This window comes from Malaya genurostris, chromosome 3 (assembly GCF_030247185.1).
Source record: "Malaya genurostris strain Urasoe2022 chromosome 3, Malgen_1.1, whole genome shotgun sequence".
Taxonomy (NCBI): Eukaryota; Metazoa; Arthropoda; class Insecta; order Diptera; family Culicidae; genus Malaya; species Malaya genurostris.
The window spans coordinates 215,975,501-216,002,805 of NC_080572.1; the positions used below are offsets into that span (position 1 = coordinate 215,975,501).

Sequence of the window (27,305 nt, forward strand, 5' to 3'; positions counted from 1 at the left end):
ATCTTTCTGAACTTATCTAACATAAAAAACAATTCTAAAATAATTGTAGAACCTCTTGAAATTTCAATAAGTTTCACTTGCTACTTGGGTACCAGAAGAGTAGTATAAACGTTCTTTATGAATTGCACGATCAGTATAATAATACAGTACAGCAACATAACGTTTTGCTAGGGAAGCCACAATAACAGGTGCATTCCATTGCACACGTTAATTTTGTCTTCCGAGCGAGCCGAATTCCACCACCCTACAATTTATGCTATACATCTCCCCCGTCAGTGCACTGCCAACAACCAGTCAGCGGAACAGCATAGCTCTTGTTCTCAGTCAGCTCAGTCACTGGCGTGAGATCATCGTGTAAAGTTGTGTTGTGTTGTGGTGTGTCGTTGCGCGATCGTTTAGTTGTTTTTGTTGCGTGCGAGCGGTGTTAATTTCGTTTCAATTTTGGCGGTTCAGTTTCGCTATAGCGGCAAGCCCAAAACAGGTTTGTGACTTTTCTCCTTTCGCTGGCGTTCCGTTGGTTTTTTAGATTAGTTTTTGTTATTCTTGTGTAAAGATGTTTTCGCGCAACTGCTACTAAAAGTGTGCAAATAGCAACTGTTGTTTAAGGTTCTGATGGATGAATAGTTCCTGGTAGCCGAGAGAAGAAGCGTGCCTTGAATTTGTGTACCCGGTTATTTATATGCCTTTTCCGGGCTTGTTAGTTCAAATCAATCCGAACAGGAGAGGCGAACGCAATCGTTTGTGTGAATCTTTTAGCACGATAAGAAAAGGAAATTCAATCAGCGTGAGCAGAACAGTGCAGAACGAAGATGAAATGACGACGATGGTAGTTTGAGAAAAAAACAGCGATGATATGCCAGACTCTCGGTGATTTACGGGAATTTCATACTGCGAAGTGAGACGAAAGCATGCAGAGAATTAAATTTAACCGATCATTATCGGATTATCGAGCAATTAACAAATTAGGCAATCTCAAATGGCTTTCGGTTTGATGATATCGGAATGAAGCGCTTGGTCGGGCAAAAAATGTAAACGGTTGGTCAACTGACTGTCGATGGTTAACGCCCAACAGTTGCTGGCCTACTGAAAAATAGAGTATCATCACATTACTGACATTAAATCCTAGTTACGCATTCGAATGATACATAACTTGCAGCAATCCACAAACTTCATAAGATATTCTCATCTTGTTTCATCAAATTTTGCACTTTTTCGAAGCACCAACTCATTTCAAAAAAATAATTCACGTATGCATATATTCGGTGTGATTAACGTTGATAAGCCCAGCTAGTTGTTCTATCACAAAAAAAAGTTCTTCTACTGTGAGAGAGATTGTATTTCCGATCCGTTCCCTTGTCACACCAGTAGGAAACTTCTTGTTTTCATTTTATGTTTTGTTTGTAGCGGTCTGCCTATTATTCTGCGACAGGCTTCGGTACACAGGGATCACTGAAGTGAGAGCTGATTGTTTTATTAATCAAGTGCTGTGAAGCTGTGCCGGACATCATCAAGAATAGCAAAGAGTGGTGGTGAGTATCATCTACATACATTGGTACATGCTAGTATTGGTTGAAATCAGTTGAATCTATAGATAGAAGACTGTACAAACAATCGAATTAACTCAATTTTCCGAGTTGTTCGTTGTATGAATGCACACTTTCTACTTCTTCGAAGATAAGAACGTAGCTAGATTGTTTTTTTTTTTTTGGTAAAAATCTTAATAAGAGTGAACACATCTAGTGTAATTAACGAGAGCCTGTTAAGCAATCATCATACTGAAACGTTTTTAACGGTATTCTGTTTTCATAATTCTCATAAATTATCATATACGGCCAAAATACATTATTGAATAATTTAATTTAGTCGTGGATGAAATAAAATTAGAGTTGAGAGTTTAGAACTTTTAGAGTCTACTAAACTTGACTTCAGTCCAGCAAATGTCTGTACCGCGTAAAAAAACTAATATTCGCTTTTATGACCTCTATTATACTCAAAGGCTATTAAATCACTGCGGAAAATGACTTTCGTTTCGATTCCCGGGTGATATCATTCGAGTTAGTTCATCGAGATCGCAAAATGTCGATGAATGTGAGTGTTTGTGTGTGTGACAAAAATACGCACTTACGAATTTCATAAACTCTGATTGGGAAATTTGTGAATTTTATCCGATTCCGGGACTACATGGCAAATGGGAAAAACATTGCAAGATGATGAGTAAACCTTTTATTTAGGGAGTGTTTTGAAAGGGTGAAGGTGTATAATGAGGCTAATTTTTTAAAACTTGCGAGTTCTTCTAGTTTACGGGTTCACTATAGCTATTTTGGACCTCCCAGTTCCTTGTTCCACAAACAACTAGAAGTAGCGACCGAAAGATTCTAAACCGAAAGACATACACTTTTAGAAAAAAAATGAAATTTACGATTGACGGAAATTCAGGCATGTGGTAATTTCTTCGGTGATGACATAATATTACGCACTATTGAAATGTAAAAAAATCTTAAGGTCTGTATTGATGTGAACTTCGGCTAAATCAACTGTGAAGTTAATGATATGCTTTGAATTGCAAATTTAAATGAATTACGACGCTCCTTTTATGTGAATCTATAAAGATGTAAATTTACACGATTTGAAGATGTAGATTCAAATGAAACAATCGTAAGGTTTTCATTGAATTTTCATTCAGATGACTCCAACTTCCGGAAATACAGGGTGGAGAAATTTGAAAATTTCTAACCTTCATCTACAGTGACGATATGAAAAACGGAAAAAATCTTCCAAACTGGGCTCAAATCTGTATTGTTAGTTAAAGGTTTTACAAACTCTTTTCGGTTATACCGGTTCAAACATTCCGAAGTGGAAATCTAGCATTTGGTTTCGGAAACACTCGGCGCAGAGTGTTGAAAACTCCAAACCGTAATTTAAACGAACAAAATCTTTAAAACTAAAATCTATTCGATTTCAATTTATAGGGTAACGGTTCCCTATTTTATCTGAGCTCCTATTTCCATCTCATCCCTTCAGCTCATTACTTTAAGCATGAATAATATTTTACAACGTACCTGAACCAAACTGTAGAATGTTTTAAAACGATTATTCAAGCTATTGTCACACTTTCTCATTGAAAGAAATGGTTTTAAATTCTTCGGTGATCGTTTTTTTTTTTTCATTTAAAACAAACTTACTTTCCAATTTAGGACACATTTTCGTCTCAAGATTTACAGTTCGTCATGTTTCTGAATATCTACTAACCAATTCGTCTCAAAACTTGATCACTATTTCTCGCAATTACACTACTATTGAATGCTGGATGACTTCATGATTAGTTATGTTCACTTGCCAGTTGTTTAATTAACGATCAAAAACTACAAAAATTGTCCGACAATCAATAAAAGTATTCAAGATTATGAGAGGAAAGTTCTTCACTTAGTTCACTTGATTGCACTTTGTTTTGATCTCATTTCGCGAAATTGCCAAATTTTATCATAATGTTACAAAAAAATTGTTTTCCTTCCTCATATTATTATCAACAAGTTTTTTTTTTTTGGTATTTGTGACATTAATTTAATTATATTGTTGATATCTATATTTCAATAAAACTATTTCGGTTTCGAATATTACCAGAAAAAGCGTGTTAAATACTAATGAAATAACCATTGTGATAAATCTAGTAGCACTGGTTTCTTTCTGCTATATGCTATAGTGTGTGTGCTTCAGCGGCTGTACACAGAGATGCCAGATATTTTAATAGAAAATATGTATCTGCTCAATCTGTTTTCACTAATAAAATGAATCAGTTCAAATTGGTTTAATTTTTTAACTTTCAAAAAAGTACTGCAATCAAATACTAACAGATACTCAGAGAGAAAAGCCTAACTTTTTGCTTCTCACTTTTAATGAACCTTTACAAATCTGTATTAAATTTAGAAAATCTGTATAGTATCTGTAATCTGATTTAAATTAGTATGCGAACGCAAAAATCTATACAATACAGATACATCTGTATAAATGGTAACTCTGGTTCTGCATTTTGTTTTTAGAAGGGCTAATGCCTAAATAGTAACAATTCTTTTTTTTAGTTTTTGCAGTTAGCACAGTAAAATTTAAAAAAAAAACGAAAGGAAATGAAAACGATCCAAAAAATGTTAAACGTCGAAATGATTCCAAACTGTTTCTAAAAATATCAATACTTGGCATTAGTCCCTTTTAAAACAAATTTCTGGCTTTTGAACCTGAGAGTGTAATAGTGCAATATTTTGATCGTCATTGCTAATTTTGGGATGAATAAAGGACCAACGATAGGATGAATATGAAACCTCTGAGATGAAATTAGGAGCACATTAATGAACATATCAGTTTTTAGTTGATTTTTTTATTATTATTTTAATTTCCAAGGAATTTGAATCAATTTCCAATGTAGAGCAAGGCGAATTAAGCAGAAATACGAAAAAAACGCAGTGTTTTTAGTGGCTAAATCATGGTTTTTTGGTAACGTCCTTACAAATGAGATGGAATAGGAAACCCTTACCCTGCGTTGAAGAAAAAAGCATTATTACACCACTTGGTGAATTAAAACAGTATTTTTATGCTGATTTTTCTAGCAAATGGAACACACATTGTACAAAAAAGGCTTTTAATTTGTACGAAAAAAGGCTTTTTTTGCAGATTTTTGTGACGATAAAATCTTTTTACACCAATGGCACATCGAAGTATTACGTTCGGAAAATATTATGCAAAATTTTCTTGAAGAAGTGTTAAAAATACGGCAATGATACCAATCGTTAGGACGTGTCTCGGAGAAAAAGATGAACTGAATCTTAGTTCATTAGTTATACAGTAGTTTTCCCCAGCTAACACTGAGAGGGTTAATCGAAATTTCAATCCAACTTTTTTAACTTTTCAAAGAGGAAAGCTGGATTTTTTTTCGATGAAAAAAAGGTGAATTTGTTTTTGTAAAATAAAATTTATTAACAAATTTGCAAAACGTTCCTGCTTTACCTCGTGAATTATATCCAGAAACTGATATGTTTTGCTGCTAATTTTTTCAAAATATCATTAAAATAATGAGTATCTACGATAAATGTCATGGTGTAATGTAAATGAGTGCAGTTTTCATTCAACACATTATTCAATAAGTCGTGTGGCTGTCACACAGATGGCACAATCATTGTCAAATACGTATGACGTTTAAAAAATTTTAGAAGACTACAATTTGAAATGTGTCATGACATTTAAATTAGTCAGAAAAAAGTGACAGCGGTTTAGGTGAAGCTACTTTCGTTATTTTCAAATCAATTTCGTGTGTTAATTTATCATTGCTTCTTGGTGAAAAAATACTGTACAAGCTCAGCAACGGCTTCAACAGTATTATCTGAACTCTGTTCCATCTAAAAGAACCATCTGTTATTGATTTGCTGAATTTAATGATAGTGAACATTCTAGGCATCCAATTTAGGTGGTTCATCCAGAAAACTTCAAAAAAGTTCACAAAATGATTATTTCTAATAGAAAATTGAAATTGTGTGAGATAGCTGAGGCCGTAAAAATATCAGAACAAATATGTGTTTACAATTATGCATGAACATTTGACCATGAGAAAGCTATTTTTAAAGTGAATGCCGCATTTACTCACAGTCGATCAAAAACAACATCATGTTGATAATTCAGAGCAATGTTTGGCCATGTTTAAAAGTAATAATTCAGATTGTTTGCATCGATATGTGACAATGAATGAAACATGGATCCATTACCTCACTCCGAAATCAAAACGATTATCATCTGAGCTTCAATATTTTGGGATGCACATGATATAATCTTATTCAACTATTATGAGAAAGGAAAAACAATCAATAGCGAAAAGTTAGATCGATGGAATGCTAAAATCAAGTAAAAACGACCTTATATGTCGAAGAAAATATCACAGTTTTATCAAGACATCGCATCGATTCACCAGTCGATGCTAACGATGATTGAATTGAACGAATTGCACTTTGAATGACTTTCTCATCCACCGTATAGTCCCGATCTGGCCCTCAGTGACTACTAGCTGTTCGCATATTTGATCCATCTACAAGCACGGCATGGAGAAGTCAGAGAAGCATTGAAATGATTGTATTGCTCTTGAAGGAGATAACATTTATGAATAAAATTGATTCTCGTGTAACATCTTTTTCTTATTTAGTCACACGACCTAATAAGCGATGTGCTAAGAGGCAATTAATAGTAGGAAACTATTATTTTTTCCTTTCAAAATATTTCATTGATTTAATACAATTTCAGCTTTGAAAAAGCATGAACAACGTTATTTTTCCTTAGCAGCCGCTCATCATCTCAAAACTAAACTCACTTATGACGTTTAAATACAACGCTAGATTGCAATTACCGAGATTCCAAGAAATCATCAGCAAAATGGTTACACGGCAGCTCATTTTACTCCTTTTGCAAAATCTTACATAATCTTACATGGAAGGGCAAACAAGTCGTTTCTTGTGCAATGAAGATTGATTTACCTTTCGCTATAGAAAGGTAATAGAAAAGGTAAACCGACTTTCGAACGGAGCATCGGAGAGCCATAGAGTTATATAGTATTCGACTCAGCCTGACGAGATCGGAAAATGTTTGGTTGTGTATATTAGTAATTTTTTCCACATTTATTTTCTTGAAGTTGATCGTAGTTGTTTTCAACAAAATTTAGCACTTTTGAAAGCTACTATTGGATCATTGACCATGTTCGAAAATCAAATTGCTGTGATTTTTGGTTCCGGAGATAATGGTATAAGTGACGTAACCATCTGAACGCGCTTTTTCTCTCCTCTGAATTTTCTCGCGATGGCTGAACAGATTCCCACAAACTTAGGCTCGTTGGGAAACTACTAATGGATTCATTAAACAGGTTTGAAATTCAAGGGGCTGTCACTTACGGTTTCGGTGGTATAATGCCATAAGTCACGTTAACATGATTACCACTCAATTTTAGACTCATTAGAGAATAACATTTGTCTGTGGGTCAATTTCGAAGATCGTATGGTTAACATTTTAGCTTCGGAGATATAATCGTACAAGTGATGTAATCGACAATATATTTTTTTCACATACAAGATACAAGAATACTATTAACCATGTCGTTCGGTTTCAGAATGGTAGGACAATAAGTGTTTAAAATATCATATTTTTGTATGTGATGAAGTAAAAAATAACGAGCTCATACAAGCTGATCTGCCAACTTGTTGGATTCATTAGTTACTGATCAAACAAACTCACTCCGGCTACACCCTTCTTCCGCTTCCGGTTTCGAATGCTCCAAAAGCATCAAAATGACAACTTGTTGCAATTGATTTAACACATGATCCATGCGTTCTGATATGTTTTTATGTAATGAAACATATATTTCAGGTGCATGCGTGAAAAGCGTGCCACAGACTCCCGGATCCCGAGTGCTCGATGAAGATAATGAGTGATCAAAATGTACGAAATTTTCAGAACCGATCAAAAATGTACGAAATTTTCAGAGCCGATCATAGCAGAACAATTTCATTTAGTAGATTCTGTTCATTACTGATTGAGTAAACGTACTTATTTTCATTAACGGCTAAAGCAAATTGTTTTGAATAATTCTATCGTGATACTTATTTATTCCTTATGAAAAATCGTTGAAAATTTACGAACGAAACGATATTGTAAGCTAACTATTATCTGTCTTCGTTTTTCCAAATGCCATTAAAAGCTCACGAAAATACTTTCAACTTTCTGGGAAAAGGGTTTGTTTAGGCATGTACACAATATTTTTTCAGTTACGTTTAATTTATTTTGTTTTGATTTTGATTTATGATGCTCTGTCTGTGAAATCATCCCTGATGCCATCATTTACAGTGCGGCCGCTTACTCTTCGCTTTGTGAGCCGTAATCGTAAATCTATTTTCTTTTCATTGGTTTCTTCAAACAAGGTGTCTGTTACTGCATTTGTGGTTGATGGGAAAATTATTGGCAGATTAACTGTCATTACTGATTGGGTAACCGTTTGTGGTTTTATTGGAGCCGAACGTCAACAAAATTTATACACACCTTCGAATATGCTGGTATATAGCGACTTACATAAAGACACTTTCAGGTTATTTACACATTCTAAAAGAGAACAAATTAATCGCATGCTTTTTATATGAATACCGTTTAGATTTACGAACGCTATATCATCGTTATTTTTAACAATTTCCAATGCAAAACGTTATCCACAGATTCATAAACACAAACACAAACACAAACACAAACACAAACACAAACACAAACACAAACACAAACACAAACACAAACACAAACACAAACACAAACACAAACACAAACACAAACACAAACACAAACACAAACACAAACACAAACACAAACACAAACACAAACACAAACACAAACACAAACACAAACACAAACACAAACACAAACACAAACACAAACACAAACACAAACACAAACACAAACACAAACACAAACACAAACACAAACACAAACACAAACACAAACACAAACACAAACACAAACACAAACACAAACACAAACACAAACACAAACACAAACACAAACACAAACACAAACACAAACACAAACACAAACACAAACACAAACACAAACACAAACACAAACACAAACACAAACACAAACACAAACACAAACACAAACACAAACAAAAACACAAACACAAACACAAACACAAACACAAACACAAACACAAACACAAACACAAACACAAACACAAACACAAACACAAACACAAACACAAACACAAACACAAACACAAACACAAACACAACCACAAACACAAACACAAACACAAACACAAACACAAACACAAACACAAACACAAACTCAAACAAAAGAAAAGGGAAACACAAACACTCGGCCCTGAACACACCAACGCGTGTGCACTTCGGAAGCGTGTTTGGCTATGCTATGTTTACGCGGAATTGGGTAGACTTTTGTCGTCGATTAGTAAATGGAACTACACTACTAGGGAGGCCTACCTCACCTTACCTAACAGCTATAGCCCTGGGGTGTCCTTTGCTGTATCAAGCATACGTCTCCACATAACTCGGTCCATGGCTGCTCGTCGCCAGCCACTCAAGACACGGATGCTTCTGAGATCACCCTCCACTTGATCGATCCACCTTGCTCGCTGCGCTCCTCTTCTTCTTGTACCAGTCGGATTAGATTCAAGAACCATTTTCACTGGGCTGTCGTCCGACATCCTTATGACATGCCCAGCCCATCGTAGACGTCCGATTTTAGCTGTCCGTACGATAGGTGGTTCTCCTAGCAGCTGTTGCAATTCGTGATTCATACGTTGCCTCCACGTTCCGTCTTCCATGTGCACTCCGCCATAGATGGTCCTCAGTACCTCAGTACCTTAAAAATTCTTTCGAAAACACTGCGTCCTCTGCCAACATAGTCCAGGTCTCGTGGCCATAGAGAACAACCGGTCTAATGAGCGTTTTGTAGATGGTCAATTTCGTGCGGTGGCGTACTTTTCTCGATCGGAGCGTTTTTCTGAGTCCAAAGTACGCACGATTCCCTGCCAAAATACGTCTATGAATTTCTCTGCTGGTGTCATTATCGGCGGTCACCAGTGAGCCCAAATACACGAACTCGTCAACCACCTCGATATCGTCACCGTCTATCAATATTCGTGGTGGAAGGCGTAGTGTTTTTTCTTTAGGGCCTCTTCTTTTCATGTATTTTGATTTCGACGCATTTATGGCCAGTCCGATACGCCTAGCTTCAGCTTTCAAACCGATGTAGGTTTCCGTCATCTTCTCAAGGTTACGTGTCACAATATCAATATCGTCAGCGAAGCCAAAAAGTTGTACGGACTTTCGGAAGATCGTGCCACTCGTGTCGATCCTCGCTCTTCGAATCACACCTTCCAGGGCAATATTGAACAAGATAGGGAGGCCTAAGAAGGCTTAATTTGGTGGAAAGGTTTTGGCATCTACTTTCTTGTTATGGCATACTTTTCGTAAACTTCCTCGAAATAGAAAATGATATTACCGGCGAGTGTAACTGCAAACTATTGGATCTTTTGAAGTAATGTTAGTAATGTAGCCTGTCTTTTTGCAGCATGTCAACTCTAATCGATGTTAGTTACAATACAGTTTCTGTGACAATCCATGTACAAAACTGTATCTGATATGGTTTTAGTAGTAATCGACAGTCTAATGAAAGTATTTTTCTCATTTTACTTCAATGCTATGGCTTTGTAACTGTTGAACAGTTCAAAACCTTGTTGTACACACCAACATGGTATACTGAATATCAGTGTTTATGGTTTGATTGCCTACATGCGTGATAATATTGTTAACCGTCCGCGTTAAGATAAGATACAAATTATGACCGCGCTCATAGTTCCTAAATTAGACATTTATTTATTATTAACAATACCGCAATGCCACACCAATGCAGAAGCAAAAAAAAATCAAAAATTCCTGTTAATTACAATCGCTTTACAACTTGAAATCCTCACAAGAATTACGATTTTTACACCACAGGTCAAGTGCTTCGATAACTTTCTATGCTTCGCTGCCACTAAAGCAGCCACTCAAGTGCACAAGCTGCAACAGAATCCTAATCCGTGAAGTCAGTACCTACTTGACTAGTGCTAGTGAAGTGTATGTTTAATGCTGGTAACTGCACTTTCACTGAAAACCAAGCTCCATACGACAGCGACCGTGCCGGAATCAATCGGTCCCAGTTGAATATTGGTTACGGTGGTGCAGAAGAGCAGATGAAGGGAACCAGAGTGTCTTTTGCTTGGAGTGTGGCAACTTACTCTTCAGGGTAACAAGACTAAACGAGCTGCTCTCGGTGGAATCGGCACCATTTAATGGAGGGAGGCAATGTAATAAGGCTCCCTTTTCCGCAAACAACAAGAGCTCATGTTTCGTAGACTGTCGTCACATTGCCGGCAGAAGTCCAATGTGTTTGTTCCGAGTGCTACTGAATTTAGTTTACTTAATACGGCAACAGAGTAGAGAAGAGCGGTCCGGCGGACAGCAGCGAACAGAGCTGCTGTAAATGTACGCTTTCAATGCTTCACTACTGAAACGAAAGCAAACTCTAAACATTGCCTCATTTGACAATTTATACACGCGGTTTGTTTTGCTACATGCGAATGTGAAGGATATTATAACATCACCATCACATGGTTGCTGCTTCGGTTGCGGTTCTACGCTCGTTCGTCTGGTTGCTGTTCACTAATGAATATTCTACTGCAAGGTTCCATCTGACTTGATTGGTCATAAGGTTAAGGAAATAGTAATGTTCACTTTGCTTAATCAGTTATCCCATGACTCATGCGTGTTAAAAATTCCACAGCATTTTATGAAACTATGTAATTTGGTATTATCACAAAACTCACTGCATTGAATCTATGCTTGATGAATAGAGTAGAAAGTTAATATCTTTCAAAAGGGTTTATCAGACCATATTTCTCGAAACCATCGAACATATCGGTTTTGAGGAATTAGAAAATTTTTCATATCATTAATCAGTATGGTAATATGTTATAATATGTCGCCCTTAAGAAAATATTGAGATATTTCTAAATGTACTGATATATTTTCTTCGAGAATGTATGTATTTCTTTGCAATACGTCTGAGGAACATAATTTTCAATGATTTCGGTAGAAGTGATGAGAATTGATTGATACAAACACATTTTCCGAATCGACCACATTCTCAGTTTTTTCACTTGCCGTAAGCATAATGTCCCAGCAACCATATAATATGCCTCACTATAAATCAGTGGTATGCCCCACAACAATGATGCAATATGCCCCTTAAAATGTCGGTATAGAAGAAAGATAAAGAAGGTATTCTTTGCATCAGAAATCAATTGCATAATCAATTAATTATAATTGGAAACCAACATTTTTGATCCCCCCAACGCTACATTTTGTTTTAATAACCGTTTAATAATAATCTTTAAAACAATATTTTTACTCGAAGCATACTGTGAATCGAAGGTGGGGCATAATGTCCGTTGAGTGACTGTTATAAGAAAAATCGTATATCAAAGAAATGGCTTTGTTTATCTAGATTTTTATACTGTAAATAGACACATTAGCACTGCTGAAAGGTAATTGCTTTGTAGCAACCGACCATTAAACGTTTTACACGGTTAAAATGCTTGTTTAGTCGAAGCAAAACCTAACATCGAAAAGCTGCCTGATGCTATTTCCAGTTTTGATGTGGAACACATCTTTATTTTCTAAATAGGGGTGCAAATCAGAAACTCAAAGAAAAACACACGTAGAAATGTGGTCAGGTTTCAAACACTTACAGCTTAGTCTATTTTGTATCTATTATTAATATTATTTCATCATTTCATAGGAAATATTTCTAAGTTTCGATTTGAATGTATCAAGCCACGTATTTTCAGTTATAAATGATTGAAATCTTGATTAGTGGCGAGCAGTATCCTATTTTGTCGGCTAAAAATCTTCGGCATATCGGATTTTCCTGTCATAGACGACGATTTTGAAGGAGTAAGCGATATATCAAAGGGAAAGCATAGCTCTGATTGGTCAATCGATGAAAAAGCGAGCTGTTTGAAGCACGCGAATTTATAAATAGAAGCTAAATTATAGCTAACGTTTCAGTCCTACGCGTAGCATGCTAGAGGTAGGTTGTTGCTAGACAGCAAGACAAAAAGTGCCATAAAACGATTTGAAGCTTTAATTGGTTTGCTCTGATCTTGTGTCATGCAAGCTCGAATGAAATTCCATGTTATGTCGTTGACAACTACCCCAGGATAAATTTTGAGTGCTTGAGAATAATTTCTAATTTATATAAGATGAATTCGATTGATAATGAGAAAAAGTTTTACGCTTCAACCGAAATCGCAGAATGGTAGAGAAGCTTAACGCTATAAAAATAACTGCTTGCATACAAAACTTTAACACAAGCTTGGCGATGAGAAGCTTAAAATCAAAATCGTATGGCAAGTATGTACAAAGTTATGATTGCATACATTTGGGATATTGATGTAATTTCGTCGGCTACAGAACAAATACAAATCTAAACAAATAGATTATATATTCTGAGTTCACGTGTTTGGTGTTGGTTCCTAATAAAGATCAATCTAAGCAGACTTTTGTGCAATTGCGGATTCAAAACTGTGACGATTGATTAAAAATGTCGATCATCAGAGATTTTGGTTGCCTTGTTTCACATCAATGGCTCGAACAACCCTATGGGGCTGATCCTTGTAGTTTTTTCATATTTTCTAGCAAACGACAACTGCCAAACTTGCATAGCAGAAAGATCTTAGGAAAAGGTACTGTTAGTGATAACACTTTTGTGTAGAAAAGTCTTGAATACTTAAAAAAGAAAGGGGGAACTTTATAACACTTTCCCCTACACAAACGCTGGAAACTTGTCGAAACGGGCGAACATATTGCTCATAATTAGTTAATATGCGACTCTGAAGTAATCATGTTCACTGTACCGATGTTGCTTAACTTCGGTGATCGGACGAGAACAAAATGTTCACTGTAGTTATTTGTTTAACATGAAACACCACGGATTTATACCTGAGCAAATGAAGTCATCAACGTAACGTTTGATCAGCGTAATTAACTATCCAATGTATAATTCAAACTAGGGTTTTTTATCACTTTTTTTCGAAGGGGCACGCTAGTTTACAATTTTTTGTAGCCCCTCCACTGTATGTTAAGGAGAAGAGCAAGGATGGTTTTTATCGTATCAAAGAACGTTCACTGGCAACTCTTCAACGATTGAATCGGTGCCATCAAAGAGCAACGGAAATCATCGCAACAACAAAAATCTGGCATAGCTCATTTAACATAGAATCGACACCAGTGCGAGAGCGAATTTCTCTCGATGACATTTCTGAGAATCAAAGGTTAGCATGCTGCTGTGGGGATCCTCTCTGAAGCAACAAACTCGGTCGCTTATTCTCGTTTCGCGATCCGATGCTATACATGCAGTTGATAATTGCGATATAATCATTTTACCAGGCACGTACCCAGAGGGGGGGCCCAAGGGGCCCTGGCCCCTCCCGAAATCAGAAACAGAAACAAAAAAAATTTTGATACGAAGTGAATAGTGCAATGTCAAAACTAAACAAAATTAAAATTAAACACCTGGAAAAATAGATGACAATAATAATAAGACACTTAATTGTTCTAAATGACTGGAAAGAGAAAGTTCACGAGCTTACCATAGTTGAGCAAGATTCTGCAAATTAGAAAGATATCCTGCAGCTGGATCTCGCACATACTTATTTAGGACTGAAAATACGAGCGCAAGTGCACTTCGAGTACATGTTTGGCTGGATCAATTATTATACGCCAGAGAAATAAATGATTACCTAACAATGAACTGAAGTCGTTGTAGTGCCTGAAAGAGAGGCTCAATGGGTCGAAAAGATCATGATGCCTGTTTTCTGGTTAGTTAAAATTACGGGTTAATGCTCCAATTACTTGCCCATCAACCTTGTTCAACTGATTTGGCCTCCTCGAACTGTCATTTATTCCCAAACCTTAAGTCATCTCTGAGAAATCGATGTGAGCTTTGTGTTGGAATTTTAGACCGCTACTTCCGGAACCTGTTACCGAAACCTGTATAGCTAATGAAAGTTTGTGAGGCCATCAACTAATATGGCCTACAAATTAAGAAGATGCTTTCCGTTCTCCACGAATCGAAGTAAGGGATCTATCTCGGACCACTTCTTAAAATCCATCACAAGTCTTGTGGATTTTTGTGCTCTAGAAATGGATATTTAGAAGGTCTTAAACATGTGGGATTGAAATGGCATGACAGTAAACGTTAGAAATGTAATACAATCATAATCTCGGTCATAATCACACATTTTGCATAAATACCTAATAATGATAGTTCCAGTGTAAAAGTTTAAGGTTGTCTGTTAACAACGCCGGTAAATGGCGCACCGGAAATTATCTAGTTAAGCAATCTTCAGTAACATTATTTTTTCATTCTGGGCCCCTCCCGAAACCAAATCCTGGGTACGGGCCTGCATTTTACTATTGCCGCTTATTCTAACTATGTGCATATAACCTCTGTATGAGTTGTGTCTATGAAAATGTCTGTGAATGCTCCACACAAGGGTTTTGAAATATTGCAACCTAGTATGAGAATCATCAAGTTGAATCATCGATTCGATTTTCTGCGATAATTGTCAACTTGCGATTCTCACTTAGGAAATTCCACACAGCAACGAATATTATCAGACTGCAAATTTTTTTTAAGGCCGTGAAATACTCAAAGTATGAATTGGAGCGAAGAAATGTAGCAAAATTCTCTCAAGGTTCATGCATTGAGAGACTCGAGTTCTTGTAGCATCTTCTACCGGATTGAAAATGTTGTATACAATATAGATAGCAATATAGCAGCTTCTGTCAAATTTTCGGCAATCACCAACACTGGAGAAGAGTTGAATTCAAATGACAGGTGTTATGGTACCATATGAAATTCTTGCAATTCGTCCGGATCCGAGTACGGATTCCGGAATCACAAGGTGATGAGTGTTAACATTTTTCAAACACTCCAACAAGCGACGGCTTAATGGGCGGGTAGGGTCAAACACTTTTGAATAATCATTTATTTTTTTCTTTGTATTTTCTTATAGTAAAACAATTCAAGAATATTCTGTGAAATTTTCAAACTTATCTCTTGCTCTTTCTTATCTCATACTGCGAAGAAGTAAGAGCTCGGCACACAGGCTCAAGATTTCTGCTTCGATTGACTTAAAAACTTGATAAAACATTCTTGCAATGTTTCGTTATAACAAAATACAAAGCAGCAGGCGGAGCAGTTCAATGTCAATTGACAAACCATTTCCGATGGCCTGAGATTCATAGAAAAAATTCAAGAGCTTGGTAAATGGGTTCCACACAAACTGACCGAAAGACAGATGGAAATGTGAAAAACTCAGAACGAAATGGTTCTTTTATGCATGAAAGAGAGAATTTTCGTCTTTCTCAAATAGAAAAGCTATGCATTCGCTCGAATTTTTTAATCCAAGGGCCAAGTGATTTACCTTTCGACTAAGTTCGACATAGGATGCTATTAAATTTTATTCCGATCCGACTTTCGGTTCCGGAATTACAGGGTTATATGCACAACAAAATGGAAAAAAGGCACTTCATCTTGGTCCGACTTCCGGTTCCAGAGTTACAGGGTAATATGTGCAAATTTAAAAGAAAATGTACACTCAATTTTGTCGGAAATTTCTTAACCAAATTGGCACAATTTATGATGCAAATAAAAGGCAGAATTTTTTTTTTAAATCTCAAGTTTTATCAGGATACAACTTCTGGTTCCGGAAATACAGCGCGATAAGTGATTCTTCAATTTCCTGAGTATTTTTTCACAAGTCAAGGCGCAAAGGGGAGCAATTCTATACAGAACTGACGAGTAATTTCTTCTAGTTTGCAGATCTCAATATTTGGTGGAAACATAAACCTACTCTGGCACCACTAGCACACGGTTTCCGGTTTCGAAAGTATCGGTAGTAAGGAGTGTATCGAAAAGTACAGGGTGATTTTTTAAGAGCTTGAGAACTTTTTTAAACAATAAAACGCATAAAATTTGCAAAATCTCATCGGTTCTTTATTTTAAACGTTAGATTGGTACATGACATTTACTTTTTGAAGATAATTTCATTTAAATGTTGACCGCGGCTGCGTCTTAGGTGGTCCATTCGGAAAGTCCGCTTTTTTATCGACAAATTTTGTTCAGCGATGAGGCTCATTTCTGGTTGAATGGCTACGTAAATAAGCAAAATTGCCGCATTTGGAGTGAAGAGCAACCAGAAGCCGTTCAAGAACTGCCCATGCATCCCGAAAAATGCACTGTTTGGTGTGGTTTGTACGCTGGTGGAATCATTGGACCGTATTTTTTCAAAGATACTGTTGGACGCAACGTTACAGTGAATGGCGATCGCTATCGTTCGATGCTAACAAACTTTTTGTTGCCAAAAATGGAAGAACTGAACTTGGTTGACATGTGGTTTCAACAAGATGGCGCTACATGCCACACAGCTCGCGATTCTATGGCCATTTTGAGGGAAAACTTCGGAGAACAATTCATCTCAAGAAATGGACCGGTAAGTTGGCCACCAAGATCATGCGATTTGACGCCTTTAGACTATTTTTTGTGGGGCTACGCCAAGTCTAAAGTCTACAGAAATAAGCCAGTAACTATTCCAGCTTTGGAAGACAACATTTCCGAAGAAATTCGGGCTATTCCGGCCGAAATGCTCGAAAAAGTTGCCCAAAATTGGACTTTCCGAATGGACCACCTAAGACGCAGCCGCGGTCAACATTTAAATGAAATTATCTTCAAAAAGTAAATGTCATGTACCAATCTAACGTTTAAAATAAAGAACCGATGAGATTTTGCAAATTTTATGCGTTTTATTGTTTAAAAAAGTTCTCAAGCTCTTAAAAAATCACCCTATAGTTAGCAACATTGATTATTGAATAAAAAAGCGAAAACAATATATTTTGACATCAGTTTTCGATATATTGTAGAAAAATTACATTTTTATGCATTCAATGATTATATTGAAGAAAGTTCTAGTTTCCGTGAAACGCTCGCACTTTGGACTTGACATTCTTCATTGAATTCTGCACAGTTACTTTTGTGACTTTCCTGGTGGCAGCTGTCCAGTTTTTTTAACTCCTGCATGTTTTGGGACACTGTACCTTCCTTCCGAAAGTGCCGCTTGACAATTGCCCAATACCTTTCAATTGGCCGAAGATCCGGGCAGTTCGGTGGGTTGATGTCCTTTTCCACGAATTGTACATTATTTTTTCACAACCACTGTAGAACGGAGTTGGCGTAGTGGGCTGAAGCCAAATCCGACCAGCAGAGAGGATGAGTCTTATGCTTTCTGTACAGTGGCAGCATTCTCTTCTTCAAACATTCTTCCTCGTACACCTTGGCGTTAATTGTGCCCTTCGTGAAGAAAATCGACGACCGCAAACCACAGGTACAAATTGCTTGCCAGACCAACACCTTCTGCCCAAACTTTTCCATTGCCACCGTGGTGTCAGCGTCGTCCAGGTCCTGGTACACCGATTTCGTATAATATCCGGGCAGCGCTCTAGAGTCTTGCTTGGCGTAGGTTTTGTCGTCGATCAGGATGCATCCGTCTTTATTCTGTAGAATCCGGTTATACAGTTTTCGCGCTCTTGTTTTGGCCTGAACTTGCTGTACCAGGGACTTTTTCGGCACCTTCTGTTTCTTGTACGTTTTCAGGGAGTACCGAACTTTGATCCGTTGAATCATCCCGATGCTGGTGTTGAACTGCTTGGCCAAATCTCGCGTCGACGCCGAAGGGTTTTTTCCTGATGTAATCAACCGGCCGGGCTGGGACCCGTTTTCCTACCGGATCGGGGCAGATCCTTCGTGGAAAGAGTATTACAGAACTTTTCGATAATATTTTTGACACTGGTGTGGTTCACTTCCACCCGTTTTGCAATTTCGTTGTACGCGACACCACTTTCTGAGCACCAAGTGTGCAGAATTTTCTTTTGCGTTTCCGAATCAATTCGACTCATCATTGAAACGATAAACCGTACCGGAACCAATCGATTGCGCAGCTGTTTTTGACATGTAAACAAACATATCACCGCAAAACACGCTGCAAAAATTAAGCCATCTCAGAGTAATAACTGTTTGAATGTTGCTAACTACTTATCGATACACTCCTTAGATACCGCCTTTACGAACGCACCCGGGTTGGCGTATCGAAGCATAGAGCACTCGCCTTATAAGCCAGTAGTTTCCAGTTCGAACGCTGAACTGGAAGAATTCTCAGTGTAGGTAAAAGGTCAAATTCCACCAAAGGAATATAATATCAAAGCTTTGCTTCTAAAGAAAATAAAACTCAACATCGTTTTGAAAACACAACAAAGTTCATCGGCACCGAGCACACATGAGCACATGTTTCCAATCGTGTTGAACAAACCAGGACGCCGGTGCCGGTAAGAATGTTCTTTTACCGGTGTTTACCACATTACGAAAGTGTGGCAGAGAAAAAAAATTTCAATCGATTGATGTTTAACTGAAAACACTTGCTTGGAATCTTATGATGTGACTACAAATGATAATATTGATAATAATAACAAAAATCAAAAATCCAATCACAAAGCATGTTTTATTATGGTATTTGAATAATATTACTCCTCATTGAACTTGAATTTTGTATACAGCAGTAACAGGAGCACAGATTTTCGTTTTGTTTTGTCTTCGTTTAATTTAATTGGCTCACTCGAAGTATTGCATTACATCTCATGTATCTACCAGCTACAAATATGACAGTCTTCGGGTTCCAGTTCTAGAAGTAGATTATCATAAACTCCAATTAGTGAAGTAACAATGAAAGTAGAAGTGAGAATGTTGAAAAGAACCTTAGATTCAAATATAAGGGTCTTATAGTCCCATTTTTTACGCGCTTGGTTATAAGTGTTGAAAATTTCCAGCAGTAATTTCAAATGATCATGTAAAAACAGTAAAAGAGTGTTTAAAACTATTTCAATATATAGACTAAACTGATAACTAAAGAAACTTACTTCAACCAAACCCACTTTTTTGCTTTTTCGTAAGGCCATTTGTACACTAATTTAAATGAGTCAAAAAATCACACCGTCTAAGAAATTGTCCCATAACTTTCCTTTTAGAAACCATATAGGATAATTTTGTTCGGTCTGGCATCTGTTGAAAATGGATGTTTGAAATTTGACTAGTTTTAGATGAAAAACCAATGATAACTTTTGAATGGTAGCTTATATTGAAAAGCTGTAACTTAATAAAATGAAAATAACTTCTTCAGTACAGTTGCTTAAAATAAAATTTCCATTGCTATAAAGTGCAATAATTTTAAAATTCAATTAGATAAAATTTAGATTCCAGATTTCAATCCGAACGTGGACCCCCCTAATGACTTTTTACATCAAAAGATGCGTCATTCGATTAACATACAAACAACTTTTGTGAACACATTAACTACAAAAGCATAAGATTTTATAGCGAAAATATCTTTGTCTCGCTAATTTTCCGTTTCGGACCTCTGTGAATTGGTTTACAACTCAATGGTGGTAAACTTATTGGCAATATACAAAAAAACGATTGAATATCAGCTGGTATGGAAACATGGTTAGTTTCTGTTCTTTCCAAAAAAAAAACAACAAACATTAGTACTCTTAACCACAGAGCAATAATTTGACCTACAGAAGCTGTAACCGTTTGTTACAAAGTCCTCTGATTATTTTTAGTATATGTTTAAATGTTATTTGTACTGTCACGTTTCTAAATGTTAATACAAGGGTTTATTGTTAGTAGGGTTAGTCAAATAAAAATGTTTAAAAATTGTTAGATTATATGTTAATTGTAAAACTAGGATTAGTAGGGTTAAATAAATAAAAACACACAATTGTCAAAACACTAAAACAACACAGTGGGTACAAATGAACACCGAAGCGTATAACAGAAAATGCAAGGTGGCGGAAAGCTGTTCTACGGCTGATGAAGTACGATTGCGCGGCACACTAATTGTTCGCGCCTGGAAGGAGGTAAAAACAACCGCCAAATTTCAGTGAATAGGAAGGAGAAGAGCAATCGAACCCAGAGCAAAGGTTCAGAATTAATCTGGCGTTCGTGTGCTGAGGTTCAGTAGAGCAGTGAATAGTTTGAAGATTGTGGTATTTTATAGAAATTGTGAGGTGTGATAATAATTCGTTCAGGTAATTATATAGAGCTTACGCAAACTGAACAGAAGCCAATTGTGCCAGTCCGGGTAAAACTAATACCCGTATTACATATACCCTCACAGGACCTTTTGGTATATTTATTGATCGCCTTGGACTGAAGGAAAATCTTCCCAAGGTAGCACACGATTCGGCCTAGTGAGCCCTGGATGCTCACTACGTCTAACCCGTCAAAGACCAGCGATTGTTCTCTGGCCTTGGGCCATAACTGCAAAGGAGAACATACCCCTCTCGGCACGGTCACTCCGGTATCGTCCTGGGCCTGTCGATCTCCGTCAAAGAGGGAAGACGCCAGTACTAGCCGTAACTTCAACCTAGAACCCACCAATTTCGACCAACCGGAATTCTACGCCAGCCATAGTTCCCGTACAACCGCACCGTCTGTAGCAGCCACGCGAGCGCTCGCCGGACCATCCCAATTCACCTAACAACAGCATTGGTACGTACCAGGAAAACCCCACAGCACTCACATACACTCACACTTACAGATTGAAAAAAATAAATAAAATAAAGTAAATCCAATAAATCCGTTTTGTTAGTCCAAATACATTTCATTTTTAATTCACAACCCATATTCAGACAGGTGACAGTACCCTACAATAGTTGTTCGCGAAGCCCCTCCGAGGAACCGAGTAGAAAAAAAAAATCAGACGATTTTCTCCCAGGCGGCAGGAGAGTACACAGTCAGCTTTCTCTGATTGTGTAGGATCCTAAAGCGACCCACGGCATAATTTTTGCATACTGTTTCATTTAGGAACCTGGTAGGTAACGGTAACAGTGAATTTTGATATCGTGCAAAGGGAAAACAACGAAACAGCAGTTAAAATTTCAAAAAAAAAAAGAGTGGAGTTTTTCGGATATTTAAAGTAAAAGCTGGTTTTTTACAAATTTGCCATAAAAAAACAGAATACAAAGGTCCTGAATGAAAATTTTTACAGACATAGAACAAAGTTTCACACATATTTATTTATTCTGATATTTATAATTAACTTTCGAGTCGTAGTCGTGTTTTATTTATTTTGTTCAATTCTTCACTGATTTGTTAATTGTTAAAAAAATGAATTCGGAATTTTGGATGCAATATCGTTTGATGAACGTTGAACATTTGTTGATAGATGAAGTTGAGCATGAGCTTGTAATTCGTCGGGTCTTGTTCAAAAGCGGTGAATCTGGTGATGCGAAAAAACGGAAACTTAGAAATAAACTCAAAGAGCAACGCGAAACTAATGATTTTTCCGTTGTTTTACTAGAGTCACCAGATAAATGCGAAGAAGAACTGAATCAAGTGGACGAAAAATTAGCCAAAATTCGCGATCAGTTAGATAACAGGAAACCTAGAAAAACAGAATTACCCGTGCTGAAAACGAGGTTAATTCATCTATTTTTTAGATTAGTACGTTTAAAAAAGAATTACGATACAGATGGGTTGGAATCAACAGCTTTGAAACTTTTGCGTGATCACTTTACATTATTATCGACAGATCCAGATGCAAGAAAAAGGACAGAGGAACAAATTAGAGTTGATGTAAGTAATTTGAGTATCCGTGAGCAAGATCAGGATAAATTGGAAGATTTAGAGCAGGAGTCTCATTCTAGTAGTGATGAAAGTCATCTAGGATCTGATACAGGAAAAGAGAAAACTGAAAAGAACAAAAACACCAGTACTCCCAAGAAGAAGGCTCAGAAAGACGAGAAAGCAGAAGAAGGTGAGGAATTATTCAAAAAAATATTAGAGCATGTGAACAGTTATATAGAAGCAAAATTAAGTAAACTTGAAATTAAAAATGATATCCGGGAAAGTGAGTCTTCTGAAGTAGAAAGCGAAGATACTGCTCATCGAAAAAGAGTAAAAGCGAAGGGTAAACGTCAGAGAAAAGCAGAAAATGACGGAAAACATGAGCTTTATAAAAATAAAATCAGCCGCAGAAAACAAATAAGCGATAGTGATAAAAGTAGTAACACCAGTAGTTCGGACAGCGACAGCGATAGATCAGGTGCTCCGAGGCGGAGGCCACGGTCGGTAGCAGATTGGAGGATGAAGTATGATGGTAAGGATGATGGAAAAAAATTGAATAAGTTTTTGGCAGAAGTTGAGTTCATGGCAGAAGCTGAGAACATAGGAAAACGAGCACTCTTTAATGAAGCCATTCATCTCTTCACCGGAGAAGCAAGAACTTGGTACATTGAAGGAAAGAGTAACAAGGACTTCAGGAATTGGAGAGAGCTGGTCACTGAGCTGAAACTGGAGTTTCAACTACCGGATATGGATTTCCACTATGAGCAACAGGCTGCTCACCGGAGACAGAAAAGATCCGAAAGGTTCCAGGACTACTATAATGCAGTATTAGAAATATTTCGTTACATGGCAGTTCAACCGAGTGAACAAAGAAAATTCGACATAATTTTCCGGAATCTTCGGTCTGATTATAAGAATGTCCTAGTCGTAAAAGGAGTTCGTAATTTGAAAGCGTTAAAGCAGTGGGGGAGAAAACTAGACTCCGCGAATATGTGGATGTATCGTAGCAAAGATACTGATGTCACGTCGAAGATAGCTCATGTGCATGAAGTGGAAAACACGTCGCATCAGGGAGAAGTGAACTCTGGAACAAAACCGTGGAAAACAAATCGCTGGGAAATAAAGCCAGATTGGAAAAAGAAACCGGAAACTACAAAACCCTTTGTTCCAAGGAAACCTTTCTCAGAGAAGGAAAACGATCGTCCAGGATCGAGCCAAGGGGATACGGAAAAGCGGATAGCTAGCTACAAAATTCCGGACAAAATGGTGTGTTTTAATTGTAGGGGAAAATTCCACCACTATGAAGCTTGTCTGAGAGAAAAAGCAGTGTTTTGCACAGTATGCGGGTTTCATGATTACACGAAAGAGAAATGTCCATATTGCGCAAAAAACGGACGCAGTTCGGTGTAGAAGGCCGCCGATTGCAGTCAACAAAACCTTCAACTGTGTTTGTTCCGTACTGTTCTGAAGTTAGCGAACTGAAACTAAAGTTGGAAGGCGATGATAGACCGTTTGTTGAAATTGGAGTTATGGGAGTAGAAATAATAGGCTTGTTGGACAGTGGAGCCCAAGTATCGATTTTAGGAACCGGAAGCGAGAACTTAGTCAAGAGACTAAAGTTAAAAATGTACCGTACCAAAACTAAACTTTCGACTGCTGGGGGTGACAGATTGGAAGTAACAGGCTATGTAAACTTGCCAATCACGTTCAATGGGCAGACCAAAATTCTTACTACCCTTGTAGCACCTTCAATGAAACGGAGATTGATATTGGGCATTAATTTCTGGCGGTTATTCAAAATAGAACCCACGATCACAGGACCGCCAGGACGAGTAGTTGATGCATTAGAGATAGAAATCGCAGAAATGGAAGGAAATGACCGTCTAACTTTGGAACAAAGGAGCCAGCTTGATGAAGTGAAAAAGCAATTTAAGGTTTTCGAAGAGGGAAAAAGACTTGATACCACACCGCTAATTTCGCATTCAATAGAATTCACCGAAAATTATCAGAATGCTGATCCGGTTAGGCTAAATCCTTACCCGTGGTCACCGGAAGTTCAGAAAACCGTTAATGAAGAGCTCGATAAATGGGTCGAATCTGGAGTGGTGGAACGATCCAACAGTGACTGGGCATTGCTGATTGTACCAGTTATGAAAAAAACCGTTAACGAAGACGGAGGAGAAAATATTAAGGTTCGAATGTGCCTAGACGCCAGAAAATTGAACGATAGGACACGGAAGGATGCTTACCCATTGCCACACCAGGATAGAATTCTAGGCAGATTGGGACCGGCCAAATTTCTGACCACCATCGATTTATCGAAAGCTTTCTGGCAGATACCGTTGGATCCTGCTTCGAGAAAGTACACAGCCTTCCGAGTTTTTGGTCGGGGATTGTTTCAATTTACTCGGTTGCCTTTCGGACTGGTCAACAGTCCAGCGACTTTGTCGAGACTTATGGATCAAGTTCTCGGTTACGGCGAATTGGAGCCAAACGTGTTTGTGTATCTCGATGATATTGTGATCGCGAGCAACACGTTTGAAGAGCACCTAGAAGGTATGAAAGAAGTAGCCAATCGACTAAATTCTGCCAACCTTTCAATAAACATTGAAAAATCGAGATTTTGTGTCTCCGAGCTTCCGTATCTCGGATTCATTCTTTCTGAGGGTGGAGTGAGACCAAACCCCGACAAAGTGGAAGCGATTGTCAACTTTGAACGACCTTCTTCTGTGCGTTCATTGAGACGTTTCTTAGGTATGGTAAATTATTACCGCAGGTTCATAGAAAATTTCAGTGAATTAACGACACCTTTGACAGACCTTTTGAAAGGCAAACCGAAGGTCGTATCGTGGAGCGAGGATGCGGAGAATGCATTCAATGTACTGAAGGAGAAACTAATAACCGCACCTATTCTAGCCAACCCACAGTTTGATCGTCCTTTCAAAATTCAAACGGATGCCAGCGACATCGCTATAGCCGGAATTTTGACGCGAGAGGACGAAGGAAAAGAGCACGTGGTGGCATATTTCTCAAGAAAGTTGACGACTCCTCAACGGTCATGGAAAGCCGCAGAAAAAGAAGGTTTAGCGGCGCTGGAGGCTATTGAGAAGTTTCGTCCATACGTCGAGGGTGCAAGATTCACCTTAGTTACGGACTCATCCGCATTATCATTCATAATGAACACTAAGTGGAAACCGTCGTCTAAACTCAGTCGATGGAGCATTCTTCTGCAGCAGCATGACATGCAAGTCCAGCATCGGAAGGGGTCTGAAAATGTGGTCGCAGATGCCCTGTCCAGAGCCATGGAGTCGATGGAAGTTTCCGTGGAGAACGATTGGTACTCGAAACTTTTTCGAAAGGTTCAAGAGAATCCGGAAAGTTTCGCAGATTTCAAGATCGAAGAGAACAAATTGTACAAGTTTGTATCGGTAGCGTCAGATATGCTAGACTACCGGTATGAATGGAAGCTGTGTTTGCCGGAAAGCATGCGAAGGTCTGTACTAAAGGAGGAGCATGATGATAGTTTGCACCCCGGATATGAGAAAACATTACAGCGACTTAAAATTCGGTATTACTGGCCAAAGATGGCGATAGAAGCCAAACGATACATTCAGGCTTGTGACGTGTGCAAGCAATGTAAGCCCTCGGTGGCACCGTTAGTTGCACCGATGGGAAAGCAGAAGCTTACTGATCGACCTTTCCAAATTTTAGCGTTGGATTTTATCCAAAATCTTCCTAGGAGTCGGAATGGGAATTGCCATTTATTAGTGTTAATGGATATATTCTCTAAATGGTCAATGCTCATTCCGGTCAAAAGGATTGAAGCTAAGTCCGTATGTAGAATGGTGGAGGATCAGTGGATTAGACGCTACGGAACGCCAGAGGTAGTGATAAGCGATAACGCCACCACCTTTATGGGCAAAGAGTTCCAGAATCTATTGAAGCTGCGCGGAATACAGCACTGGCCCAATGCAAGGCATCATAGCCAGGCGAATCCGGTTGAACGAATTAACCGAACGATAAATGCTTGCTTGAGGACATATATGCAACCAGACCAACGAGTTTGGGATACACGGGTTGCTGAAGTCGAAGAAATGCTCAACACAACGGTGCACTCGTCAACAGGGTATACGCCGTATCGCATTTTGTATGGACATGAAAAAGTTGTCAAAGGAGAAGAGCATCGTTTGGAAAGAGATGAAGGGGAATTATCGATGGAAAGAAGAGATGAGTACAGAAGGGAAATTGGTGGAAAAATGCTTGAAAAAGTTAAACAGAACTTAGAGAAAAGTAACGAGAAGCACAGAAGAGTGTATAATCTTAGACACCGTCAATTTTCGCCAACTTACCAAGTAGGGCAGAAAGTCTACAAGCGGAATTTCCGCCAATCATCAGCAACTGACCACTACAATGCGAAGTATGGACCACTTTTCACTCCATGTAGAATAGTTGCAAAGCGTGGCAGTAGCTCCCACAAACACCTTGGGATATTTTCTGCTAAGGACATCCGACCAAGTCATGAATTTCTGCCGAACTAAAAATAAGCCATATATCCATATACTCATATATATATTCAAAAAAAAAAATAATAATAAATAAACAGAGATATCCTTGTCATAAGAGGACCCTGAATGTGGTCGTCGTTGGACATACAATACTATGTATCACATTTCAGGAATTAGCATCGCATCAAAATAGCACGTGACATAACGCAGCAGTTCATCATATCACTCTCAAGTAGGTTCATTCACGAGGGTGGTGAATATCTCTGGCTGCCGATCTTATCCGTCATATTTAGCTTTGGTTTGATGTAATTGCTGAAAAGAGACAACGAGACATTGAATGTAGTCTAATTTATAAGTGACGTCACAAAAACATAGAATGTTGAAGGATGAGTAGACATCCGATGATAGCTTTTGTTAGTGCACGAACAGAAGCGAATTAGATAAATTAGGTCGAAGATACTAGGAGAATCTTGATCAATACTTACCCAA

At 37.9% G+C, this 27,305-nt stretch overlaps 2 protein-coding genes across 4 annotated transcripts in view; one reads left to right on the plus strand and one right to left on the minus strand.

Annotated features, from left to right (window-relative positions):
* LOC131434198 (myoferlin-like) overlaps positions 1 to 6,425 on the minus strand; it is a 51,250-nt gene extending 44,825 nt beyond the window's left edge. Inside the window, exon 1 of the mRNA XM_058600852.1 lies at positions 6,344 to 6,425. Coding sequence (XP_058456835.1) covers positions 6,344 to 6,425 — 82 coding nt within the window. The remainder of the gene's footprint in view (positions 1 to 6,343) is intronic.
* LOC131434477 (tetraspanin-18) overlaps positions 337 to 27,305 on the plus strand; it is a 106,769-nt gene continuing 79,800 nt past the window's right edge. For 2 of the 3 annotated variants that reach the window (XM_058601211.1, XM_058601214.1), the window contains exons 1-2: positions 337 to 481; positions 1,405 to 1,529. The gene's annotated coding sequence lies outside the window, so the exon portion shown is untranslated. Of the gene's footprint in view, positions 482 to 536; positions 827 to 1,404; positions 1,530 to 27,305 lie in introns of those variants that run through there. The other variant, XM_058601212.1, reaches the window with a different exon arrangement.